Source organism: Stegodyphus dumicola, chromosome 1, assembly GCF_044657685.1.
Source record: "Stegodyphus dumicola isolate Sdum_Otavi_A_Nest chromosome 1, ASM4465768v1".
NCBI classification, from domain to species: domain Eukaryota; kingdom Metazoa; phylum Arthropoda; class Arachnida; order Araneae; family Eresidae; genus Stegodyphus; species Stegodyphus dumicola.
The window spans coordinates 175,879,628-175,892,886 of NC_140768.1; the positions used below are offsets into that span (position 1 = coordinate 175,879,628).

Here is a 13,259-nt window from a genome sequence, read left to right on the forward strand (position 1 = left end):
AATTTTTCGTAATTTTTACGAAAATGCATTTGTTTTTACGATCGTAATCCATTTTTTACGATTTTTTTCCTTTTTCAAGTGTTTTTAGTGATTTTTGTCGAAATTGTAAGAGCTTTCCACAAGTGTCTGGCAATCCTATAAATATAAATGCGATGAAGCCAGTACTTCAATAAACAGTCAACCTTTCTCTCTGTTGGTGTCCTACAGCAATTTGTAGCTATTGATTATGTGGACATATTTCTTACATGCTGTAGAGGTATAACTTATTTCAATAAAATGTCATTCTCTTCAGCTTTGTTGTTAAAGATATTTCTACTAATCGCAGTACATAATAACATTATATATCGTATATAACTAGAAAATGTTATGCATTTTTATAACATTTCAGAAATTACTGAAAGAAATTTTTGGTGCCGTGCTTTATTCACCTTGGTTACAGAATAATTGTGTACTAATATAATTAGTAAAATTCCTTTTAAAAATAAAGTAACATATCGACAAACATAATCTACATGTTACTTAAGATTTTTTTTATTATCATTATATTTTTATTTTAAATATGTTTGAAGTCTAATGGAAAGACATTTCCTTATAAAGAGGAAGTCTACGGAGATATATCTTAATATTGTTTTCCCGCAAACGCAAGAGCTAAGTATATTCTCTTGTCATTCTTAGATAGAATTCTGAATTCTCCTCTGCGAGTTAAATTTGAAAAAAAATGTTTTTATTTCGACTTTTCAAACCAACTACTTCGAATCCAGTAACCTGCGGTTTCTCCCAACTCGCCGCTTAACCAGCCAATCCAATGCGCTGAACTTGTTTCTCCCACTCTTTTCTTTGTGGGCGCCAGATTATTTTTTTGCGTTCGCTTCAGTAGCAAGGGAATTACTCAGCTCGGACTGAGCGAGCGTGGATTGTCGGATTCTTTTTTTTTTTTTTTTTTTTTTTTTTTTTTTTTTGCTTGCACGTGCTACGAATTTTCTTAATACATCGTTGTTACGAAATGAGTTTAAAAAATCCGTATTCTCAATAGTTTCGGCTTGCCTACAAAGCCGAATTTCCAACAATTAAAGAATCCTTCAAAGGAAATAACTATGCATTTTTGCAACGTGTGCACCTTCATAATAAGTCACGGTGGAAGAAGCGACATTGTGAAGCATGTTAAGTCTAAAAATCATGAAGTTAATGCTTCGGCTTCGACAACGTCAAAGAAAGTGGATGATTTTTTTTTCGAATTCGGATGCCGATGTCATTTTGGCAGAGTGTTTGTTTACTGCATTCCTCATCGAACACAACATGCCGCTAAGCGCTGCCGATCATGCCGGTCAACTTTTCAGATGGATGTTTCATCTTTTGACAAATTGAAAATTCATCTTTTGAAAAGATTCGTTTTTTTATTGATAAATTTTCATTTTTGTTAACAATTAAAGAAAATGAATGCCATAATGATGCTTTAGATGAACTACAGAACCAATTTTCTGCTGCACAGTTTGAAGACTTTGCCAGTTCTGGAGAAGATAGACTTGATGTCCTCGTTGGTGCCTTAAAAAGAATAAAAAGAGTTTATGGAACACCAAAATATGATAGACTAGCAAGAGTTTTTATGTGCTATTCTCGTAATTCCACACAGTAATCCTGAGTGCGAGAGAGTCGTCAGTGTTGTAAAGAAAAACAAAACTATGTTTCGTTCTTCAATTTCACCAAAAACTCTAGAAAACATTTTAATTGCTAAATGTTATGAGGAAACTAATTGTTATGACAGGAATTTTCCAAACAATTTTTGGCTAAAGCCAAAAAATGCACTCTAAATTCATTGCAATAATTTTTTTGTGTAACATTCTTGTCATAAGTTCTTGTTTTATGTTTCCTAATAAATTTTTTAGTTACTACTTAACTGAGATTTACTAATGTAAGTATAATTTTCTTTTTTCTATTTGTATAAATTGTTATTTTTTCAATATCAAAGCATGATATTAATTCTTCGTGTTCTTCTGAATTTTGGAGAAATCTTCTGAATTTTTATTTTTAGAGGTTGGCAGGTATGGTATGCATTAGAATTCTAATTATGCATTAAAATTCCTTTTAAAAATAAAGTAACATATCGACAAACATAATCTACATGTTACTTAAGATTTTTTTTATTATCATTATATTTTTATTTTAAATATGTTTGAAGTCTAATGGAAAGACATTTCCTTATAAAGAGGAAGTCTACGGAGATATATCTTAATATTGTTTTCCCGCAAACGCAAGAGCTAAGTATATTCTCTTGTCATTCTTAGATAGAATTCTGAATTCTCCTCTGCGAGTTAAATTTGAAAAAAAATGTTTTTATTTCGACTTTTCAAACCAACTACCAACTACTTCGAATCCAGTAACCTGCGGTTTCTCCCAACTCGCCGCTTAACCAGCCAATCCAATGCGCTGAACTTGTTTCTCCCACTCTTTTCTTTGTGGGCGCCAGATTATTTTTATTCGGGTGAATTATTTTGGAAATTCCCCCTTTCCTTTTTATCTTCCATTAAAATCAAAAAACTATAAATGCTACTGGCAAAAATTTAATAATAGGTATAATTTTGTTAACTTTATTTGACCATTTTATTATTTATGTATAATTTTCATTTTAGATCAATACAAATAAGATACATTTGGTTTACACAAGGGAAAAGTAATAGTGTAAGCACAAGACTGAATTTAATTTTTTGGTCTGTGCAAATAAAAATAAATTTTGTTTGTTTTTTTAAATAGGAATAAGTTATATCTTAGGCAAATATCTCTGGCTAGAAGCAAAACCTCCCTGGGATCCCATGGGACCACTGCATCAGAGTATATTAAGGGAAGATTGTTAAGTTACAACGGTTTCTGTGGCAAAGATCTAACGCAAAACTTATGAGTTGTAGAGTGATCGATTATCAAATGTACCAGGAACAAGATAATTTGAAACATAAACATATAAATTATACTCATATAACATACATAAAACCTACATATAAACTTGCACATTTACAAACAAACAGAAGAATCTAAACTATATTAAATATACATAGGTCACATATTTGTAATACTTACTTAAAATACTGTGTTTGAATGAATGTACACATGAATACTAATCAAGGCAACCCGTTATATTAAGGAACAGTGATTTTTCGTATTGGGAAGAGGTTTAGTTTATATTCCATTTTATTTTCAATGCAGGTGCTTTTCCGCCTATGCCCCTCTGGTGCTACTAATGTTACAATAAGTGGCTCCAGAGGTAACTGAAGGTTCTGGTCAGAGTATCAATATGTCTTCATGCTCTAAATCAACTCACACTAACATTCGTAATACTCATGTAATGAAATAAAAACTTAAATTCGTGGGTGTAAACTTTCTTGTGACAGATTATCTAAAAGATATAAGCTTCATTTTTTCAAAACAGCGAGTTTACAGTAGAGAGCTTCTTTTGCTTCATAATATACATAGCGTGATTCATAGTTATTACGCAGACATTTTGAAGGCAGTACAAAAGAGGTCTGCTAAGCTGCCACAGCACTCTAATGCTGTCAGTAATTTAAGAATACTGGATGGCTATGTAAAGACAAGACCCTCGGACGATCAAGATTTTAATGAAACATTAGAGAAATTAAGTAATGGCACTCATAGCCGTGAATTCTGTATTCCTCAGGCAATCATTAATAGGATTTTGTGACAGCAATTGCTGTTTACAGGTGTTGCAACATTTGGAACCAAATATTTACATCAAGCGATACGAGCTTATAATTGCATAGAAGCGTTGAGAAATTTTTACTATGTCCATACAGAAGACATGAAAAATTGTCTTTACTTTGTTGAATACGAAAGGATTCACCAAAACTAACTGTCTACTATGATGTGTCTCAGAGAAATGTGAATAGGCTTCATTTCCCGGAGAAGAGAAAAACACTATGTCATATTTTGACATGTTACAGTTGTCATTCGAATGAAAGATTATTTAGAACATTTCATATTCTAGCATAATGGGGCTCTACCTCATTGGACAATGAGATTTATCTCTCTTGTCTTGGATTAGTCAGCATGGGGAAGATGACTTAGCATTGTTTATATAGCCATTAAGGTCTGCCTTTATGCCTTTTTAGCTCGAACAGGGTGTTAATCTCGAAATGAGATTTTGATTTGTTTTGGTGAATCGCTTTTCAAATTGTTGTTACCGAATACTATCGCAGTGCATTAAAGAAATTAAGTAATGAAGAATCTGCATGTTCCTCCCATTGTGAAACGACAGTACCTACCGCCATTAAATTTTGAATAATGTAATCTTTTGCCCGAATTTTGAATTATATGTTTCATATTTTGTAAAGCCTTAATGAATTTTTGGTTTCCGAAATCAACGATTTAAAAGCGAGCAGTGGCAACAAATGTACGGAATAAAATACTTTTATCTCCAGCCCACGAGATTATCCATCAGGAATTCTAAAAATATGCTGTTTTTAAATATTTTGTGATTTTATTGTTGAATTAAAGTTTAATGTGACGTAACTGTGAAGAGCATGATATCTAATAAATAAAGTTAACACATGAAACATTAATAATAAAATGAAACACAAAAAAAGTTTGTAAGCCATCTTACTAAGAAAACTGAACATTGGTGTAATGAACTAAGGAAAGATTGAAAGAAAAATGTATGCTAACACTTAACACTGCATCGCTGGTTCTAAGCATATGCTGCTTTTTAAATTTTTGTAATTTTATTGTTATATGGAGTAAGTGCGAAGAAAATGGTGTTTAATAATAAAGCTAGCAGGAGTGGATGCAACAGCAGACTGGTAGACTGCGAGCTCAGCGAGAGCATTACAAACCTTTTGGGCAATCATTTAAAATCGTAACCTTTTTTGGGGGAGGTGCATAAAGGTAATACAGTCAAAAGTCGTTAATCCAGGCTTGTCGGGACTTCGGCGATTCCAGATTATAGATCATCAGTTTAAATCTGGCAAGATGCAGAAATTATAAAATTAAAAATATGAAACCGTAATTTATGAAATAAAGAACAATTATGATCTAAACGGTATCAAAATTTACAAAAAAAAAAAAAAAAGCTTAATATTTATTTGTGTACTTTATTAAACATTTATTTCAATGTAAGTTGTTTAAGTTGCTTCGTTACTTTATATAATATATAGTTATAATACTTTCTCTTTAATTCTATAAACGGACATAATTTCTTGTTCAGTTATGAAGTTCCGCTGTTCAAGTTTTATAATTGCTGTGTCGAGAATACTGACTAATTTTTCAATCGAAATTTTTTCATTTTCAATAAACTTTTTTTCATTATCAGAAGCGAATTATAATGACAAGAAATTTGATTTAAATCATATCAAAAACGGAGTACATCGAGATGAAATACTACATTTAGTAAGGAATTATAAGCCAAATAAAATAAAAGCATCTGCCCTGAAGATAAGGATAGTGCTGACAGATCAACTTCCAATTCATAGCGCACTGCGGCGTGAAATTGATAAACAGATTTCATAATGGTTACATAAACAAAGGATATGCCTTTATCCATTTTTTGCAGCAATTCCACTTTTTGTTTGATGGACATCGAAACATGCTTTCGCTTTGTAGATCCTTTGGCAGCTCCAGAATCGGAAATTCTTTTTGACATAATCGAAAGTTCAAGTATACTTTTATAAAATTGCTCTAACAGTCTGCAAAAAATAATAAGCCGGATCCAATTCGAAGATTAAGGAACAATGCAATCTGCAACATTAACTGAAATAGATAATTACATAATTTTAGCTTATACCGTCCATTATACATTAAACGCGATGCATGTGCAGAAAGTTTGTAGCTTTGAAGTCCGGATTATTTCTTTCCGAATTAACAACTTTTGACTGTATTTAGATGCTCCCCCTTACCTTCCAATTTAAAAAATTACAGACTTGCATTACATCTGCTTTGGTGAACCATCAACAGGGAAATGTTTACATGCATGTGTGTAGTACCGCTTGAATGTCGAATCATGTAACAAAAGAACACACATCGAACAGTTATAATGTCATGATTAAATTTTGAAAGAATTTTTTACTTTATTTCATTTAGCACTTTACGTAATTTTCAGCATTTCAAAACCACAATGCATGTTTTTAGAATGGCGTTTATTTGATAATCAGTTGTATTTCTAATCTGATCCCATACTCAATAACTCTAGGAAATGGGGTTAGTAAGTTTCATATAGTGTATTTTACAAAATCTGGAAATATTTATCAAATTCATAACACGTCTAGTAATGAGATATTGTAAATTCGGAAGGTCTGACTGTAGGCGTAGATTTTGTCATATAAATATGTAGGATTTAAAATTTTCTATCTTTGACAGATTATCAAGTATCCATATCTTCTTAAATTTTAAAGAACTTTATAAGAGAATAGAAATGGAATGAAATTTAAGACCTGGAGTTGAAATTAGGCAAACATTTAGAAGAACAGTTATGCAATATCTGATTACTTTTCTGTTAGCAAAAGCATTGCAGTGTTTCATTTCTCATATATATAATCAAACCTCCCTATAGTAAACTCGGCTTGTGATGAACTTTTTGATAATAACAAGCAAGCTTTTCAGTTTCATCGTATTTCCTGTACACTTATTGTTATTTTATACAGCTATAGCGAATATCCAAATACATAAAAATCGAATATAATGGGTTTGATGGATAACTTAGGCTAAAATTTTTTTTCTGCTTTTCTAACTTTTCTAAAATTACTGCAAATTACAAATGAAATATTACTAACCTTTAAATTCATTCTGTTTGGAATATTAAAATGATGAAAACCAAGTTCAGATTACTGTTCTTTTATACTCACTCCCACCTTTTTCTGTGTTCTGAATGAAAGGCTACATGAAAATTTAATAAACATATTGTTACGAATTTTGTACAGATATAAATAGTTCTAGTGAAATTGTAATACAGTTGAAGTCCAGAAATCCGCAAAGCTTGGAACCAGAGGTTGTGCGGATTTCAGGACAGAAAAGATAAAGGCACGGAAATAAGGCAGATACATTTAATTAAATTATTATATACATTATTGCAATAATTTATTATATGCATTAAATTATTATTATGTATATAAATTGATTATATTATTTATCGTATTATATGTACACAGCATCGAGGTTTGCCGATTTCGCCTCGTAAAGATTTCCGGTGCTAGAATCACTGTTGCTGTAAAATTTCAACAGCTTTTCTTTATTTTTACGTATATCATACACAATTGTGTCGCAATTTCATACCATTCTGTTATAAATCGAGGAGTAGCACCTGCCTCCATCTTTTGCAGAATTTGCACTTTTTGTGTTACCGTCAATGCAACATGTTTACGTTTTTCAACGTTGCAAGCAGTAAAATCATGAGTGAGTTGTTTATCTGTCATTGTATTAAAAAGGGCTGAAATTTAAAATATTGTTAATTTATCCACAAAATATCAGGATAAAAAAAAAAAGGCAGCACTAAACAATCTCGTGAAATAACAAAGCTCAGAAAATACAACAATGTGAATCGTCTGCTTTTTTACCTCGATACAGAGGTTAAAGGGAAAAAACTTTTATCTTATTTTTTTAAACTTTTTTTATGGCAATAATTTGGTATTTCCGTTATGACTCATTATTATTCGGTGATTATGACATCATTATTCGGTAAGTATTTTTCTTCGATATTTCGTACTCAATTTTGCGGTTTCCAGAACCTATAAACTGAATGTTTATATTTTGAGATGCAATGCAGATTTCAGGAGTTGGCGGATTTTTGGTATTTGACTGTATTTAATTAGTTTAACTAGTTTAACATTCTTAGTACAGTTTGATGGGTAATTACTGCTTGCACTTTGTAATATTATGAACAGCTGTACGAGTATTTCTGTTGAAAGTTCCAGAACTTCTGAAGTGTTTCTTTTGATAAAATAAATTTTATCAACTATCATCGGTACTGTGCGCATTCAATCTGTTACAAACTCGTACGCACGCAACAAAATCTTAAGAGATCATATCACATCATTGATCGAATCGTTGATTTTTTGAGACAAATGGCTTGAATCAGTTCTTTGATTGAGCTACCAGAGAGCAATCTATTCAAGGCTGATATTTATTCATAATTACAAATGTTTATTTTGCTGCCCAGAAAGTGTAGTGATTAAGGAAGCTTAATGTGGTACCGTAGGACCTAGGTTTGAATCCTGGAGAAGTCATGGATGTTTGTAAATGTATAGTGTCTGCAAGCCGAAAGTCCTCTAGTGTGGTTTAGTGGAAGGGATGAGGATGGGAGATACTTGGGCTATTCCCCGGGGGTGCTTTCTTTCAAAATTTGGTTTGAAATAGAAGGCCAATCTCCTTGAGGCTCTGGCAACCATTCCTCCATGAAATACATGAAAAAGACAACAGTGCGTATTTTTAAATATGTATAACTGAAGGGAGGGGCTCTAAACTATGTAATTTTTTATGTAAAATTATTAACTTATGGTGATGCTTAAACACAAAGAAAATGAAATTTAGTAATTGCACGTAACTTTAATTATTAACTTTTATTTTTAAAATTACTTAAAATGTTTTTGGCAGATGGGGCAATGTAATCACTCTTTTTGCATGATTCATCAATCAGTTTTACACTCTTTTTGTGTGATGAGATATATTTATGAAGTTGGATATAGCAAACAAAATATGTGTTTCCTTGCACTTCGTTATAGTGGGGTTTGATTGTATTATCTTTGATGCCAATTATATTCAGATCTGAGCTAGCAAACTAAAACAATTTGTCTACAGATTGAATAGATTGAGTAAATATTGTTATAGTAATTGCCACATTTGTACTGTTCACTTTCTCGAATATTCTGCAGTAGTAATTATTACATTGTTTTATTAACATAGTGAAATGGAGTCTCTGAAACAAAACAATTCGTTAGTGGAATTGCACTGATAAAGAAGTTTGCACATCAAGCTTTAGATGACAAATTGGCTTTTCTTCCCATCACCCTTCCTCGTCTCTTCCCGTATTCTTATACTCTTTCATTCAAGATAATACTCTCCTAGAGATGAAATTCAAAAATTTCTTTCAGCGATCAAACCTACGTACACTTGAAAGTTTTCAATGAAACCTTCACAACTGTGTGATTCACTTATTTTGGAGATCACAAGCTGCCACTAGTATTAGAAATAATTTGTATGGCCCAAAGTATTCGTTTTCTTACAATGTGGCCCAGGAAAGGTAAAAGGTTGGACACTTTTTTTCCTAATGTGTTATTGTTGTGTTGCTAGGGAGGTGATGGAGGATATACATTGGCACAAAAGTTAAGCACCTGACCATAAAATCAACAAAACTGAAAAAAGAAACTTTGATTAATAACAATTGCACATGATGGTAACAAATATGTTTGCACACGAAAATAAGCATTATGCACAAAGATGGAAAACATAATTTTTGTAAATTAAATGATGATGTCACTTTTAAGTTATTAAAAAATTGATATTTAACTCTAATAATAAAGAAACTAATATTGATAAGATATATGATCATTATGGATTTTCACACAATCTTTACAGCAATTGTGCAAGTATTCAGTGAGCAGACGTTAGCAGTGACTATTCCTTTACTAGAGCAATTTCCACTTGCTATTGATGGTAAACACGCACGACAGCACGTCTGAGGGCATCCCAAAGAATTTCTGTAAGGTTAGGTTTGGGGGAATACGGCAGCCTCTACATACGAGAAATACCCTCGTTCTTCAGGTACTCGTTAACGATATTCGCTCTATGGAGACGAGCATTATCATCCATTCCATGACTTCGGCATGGTATTGGCATGAAATCTTAATTGGATGCCAATACCATGCTGCCATCACAGAAAGTCTTTAAAGATGTGCAAGTGGGTGTGAATTATATTGAAATTCCAGCCCTCACAATAGTGCTGCCATTTCTGATGCCCGATGCTGCTGCCCCATTCTCTCCAGACTCCCTTAGACTCTTATCTGATTACAGAGCAATTTTATATCAATAACAAGACAATATCCTGGTCTTTAAAAAAAAAAGAAAAGAAAAAAAACAGAAATAAGTTATTTATGTTGTTTTAGTCTAAGTGATGTAAGTCTTCATGGTTTAATTTTAAAAAATCTGGTGTAGCTAGCACATGACCTCCTGCAAACTCCTTGTTTCGAATAGCAACGAGCTTTAAGTAAAGAATAAGTCCCAGCTAATCATTTGTAAACAAAATCTAATTTGTTTTTCCAATAAATAAAAAGAAGTGTAATACGAAATTTTAAATTTGGATTAATTTTTTAATTACATTTTATTCAAAATATAGTTCAAAAACTATGTTCAGTTTTCTTACTAAGATAACCAACTTTTTATTTCTCATTTTGAATTATATTTATTCAAAATATAATTCAATTCATCAATTTCGAATTATATTTTCTTCAAAATATAATTCAAAAATTATGTTCAGTTTCCTTAATAAATTAACCAACTTTTTATTTTTTAAACATCACTTTCTTCGGATTTTCATAAAATCCAACAACAAAATCTTTAAAAGCAGCATATGTTTAGAATTTGTAATAAAGTGTTTCTAAAAATGTTTTTTCATATATTTTTTATATTTTATGTATTATTAATTTAAAAATAATATATTTTTTTTCACGAAAATCTATTCAGAGTTTCAAGTAAAATATCACTTCAGGTTTCTTAATTTTAGTTTGTTTTAACTGTAACTTTTAAATACATTGAAAAGTTTCGGATTATATTTTAATATAGTTTTTCACTTCAAGTTTAGTACCACTTACAGTAGTCCAATAAAACATTTTACGGTTAAGTAAACTACCACTTCCGGTGTGCAGTTTCACCCAAAAAATCTAATCTGCTTTTAGATAAATGCAGAAAGCTTAAATACCAAAAATTCAGTTTTTTTGGAAGTTTGTTATATAAGAATTATCATGAAAGAAAAAATTGTCATACACATGCACACAGATTGGCAGATATCCATGTAATAATACAGTCAAAAGTCTTTAATCCGGACTCGTCGGGACTTCGGTGATTCCGGATTATCGGTTTTTTCTAATTATAGATCATCAGTTTAAACCTGATAAGATGGCATGCAGAAATTATAAAATTAAAAATATGAAACCGTAGTTTATGAAATAAAGAGCAATTATGATCTAAAGGGTATCAAAATTTACCAAAAGAAAAGCTTGATATTTATTTGTTTATTTTATTAACATTTCTTTCAACGCGCGCATGCGTAAAGCATGCATTACGCATAGTCAAAATTAGAAAATTGCAACCAGAAAACTTTTTGATGTGAAATCATATCAAAGACTGAGTACATCCAGATGAAATACTACATTTAGTAAGGAATTATAAGCCGAATAAAATAAAAACATCTGCTCTGAAGATAAGGGTAGTGCTGACAGATCAACTTCCAGTTCATTGCGCGCCGCGATCCCCCCCCCCCGCAGAGCAGCGTGAAATTAATAAACAGATTTCGGAATGGTTAGAGAAATAAAGGATATGCCTTTATCCATTTTTTTGCAGACAATTTTTGTTTGATGGACATCGAAACATGCTTTCGCTTTGTAGATCCTTTGGCAGCTCCAGAATCGGAAATTCTTTTTGACGTAATCGAAAGTTCAAGCTTACTTTTATAAAATTGCTCTAACAGTCTGCAAAAAATAATAAGCCGGATCCAATTAGAAGATTAAGGAACAACGCAATCTGCAACATTAACTGAAATAGATAATTAGATAATTTTAGCTTAGCTTATTCTGTCCGTTATACATTAAATGCGCATGCATAAAGGTATTATGCGCGTGCATAAACGCATATGCGCATGCGTAAACTCTACGTATGTGCAGAAAGTTTGTAGCTTTGAGGTCCGGATTAAAGACTTTTGACTGTAGTAAAAATGTGTTGTTGAAATCCCAACTCATACTTATTCATTGAAAATTCACTATCGAATTTTTGCACCAAAAATATTTTCTCCCTTACCTACATATATAGATTGGGGAGAGGTAAAAAGTGTTCTAGCTGTAGAACTGTTTACTTCGAATTTTGAAAGGGGAATGTGAAGAGAAGCATGGAAAGGTTTTATATTCAAATATTTATTAAGTTACTGTTTAAATTCATACAAGAACTTTGCAAATCTTAGTAACATTGAAGTACAGTTATTTTAAATTCCTAGTGCCTTGAGAATCTTCAATTTATTCATAAAAAAATGAACATAAAATATAAAATAAAAGACTTTCATCTAGCAAAAAAGGCAAATAAAGCCATTTATTTTGGTTAAAGAAACACATTTTTTTTTTTTTTTTCCCCCTGTTGAGAGTATATGTAATGTTAATAAATGAGTGGTAAATGTGGAAGGTTATCTGTATATTTCTATTCTTGTAAGTGAAATATGCATTTGAAAATAATTACTTATTGTTTCAGCAACATGTTTAAATATCAAGGTACACACTTACAGTATCATATTATCTACAGTTGTAAAACAACAATGAACAATGATAAATAATGATAGATGCAATAAATATAAAATGAGTTCTTTTAACATATTTGCATTTTTTTCAAGAAATGATTATGCTCATTCGGGATCATAGTCTTTCTGAAATATGATGCTACTCATAATGTGTTGTTTTCCAGATGAAGGTTAAATAATTTGAAAATCTAATGTCCTCCTTGATTGCCAAAAATTGCTTGTATGAGGTTATTGTTCGGATTTACATCTCCCAGCACTTCTGGATACTTTGTAGCTACTTCGTTCCACATAGCTTGAGTAATAAGGGGTAAAATTTCCTGTTTCAAAAAAGAAAAATTTTTAGTTATAAAATACTAAACTATTTTAAGATGTATGCTAGTATCTGACATTACATCTAGTACAATTTCTTTAAGGGAATTTTAAAAAGTGACGCGTAGGAATTAAGAAAAAACAGTTTTGATTAATTATTTTTTTATTTATGATACGATTAGTTTTTGTTTTAACATGCCATAAAAATAACCTTCTTGTGTGACTTGTGTCACTCAAATTATAAAAATTTATTAGATTTTTAAACTTTTTCCCTTATTTACAAAATACGTTTTTTTTTTTTTTTTTTTTTTTGGTTTTTTTTCCCCTCTGTATTTTAAAATTTGCATTTAATTTTGTTTTTTCTTCCAATTTTGAATTAAAAATATTGGCATATGGTTTCGATTCTTCACATCTGGTGATGAATTATTTCTATTCCGCATCTCCTCTGTTGGCGCTTAATTTCATT

At 31.2% G+C, this 13,259-nt stretch overlaps 1 protein-coding gene and 1 long non-coding RNA gene across 4 annotated transcripts in view; both read right to left on the reverse strand.

Moving 5' to 3' along the window:
• Nucleotides 1-922: 922 nt before the first annotated feature.
• On the reverse strand, nt 923-9,266 carry LOC146999394 (uncharacterized). Its single transcript, XR_015042916.1, has 2 exons — nt 6,768-9,266; nt 923-1,542 (listed from the first exon to the last, which is right to left on the reverse strand). It is a non-coding gene; the product is annotated as an uncharacterized LOC146999394 (long non-coding RNA).
• A 2,822-nt stretch (nt 9,267-12,088) lies between these two features.
• Nucleotides 12,089-13,259, reverse strand: part of LOC118187617 (acyloxyacyl hydrolase-like) — a 111,733-nt gene continuing 110,562 nt past the window's right edge. For all 3 annotated transcript variants that reach the window (XM_085823124.1, XM_085823126.1, XM_085823129.1), the window contains one exon: nt 12,089-12,801. In XM_085823124.1, coding sequence (XP_085679250.1) covers nt 12,673-12,801 — 129 coding nt within the window. In that variant the 3' untranslated portion in view covers nt 12,089-12,672. The remainder of the gene's footprint in view (nt 12,802-13,259) is intronic.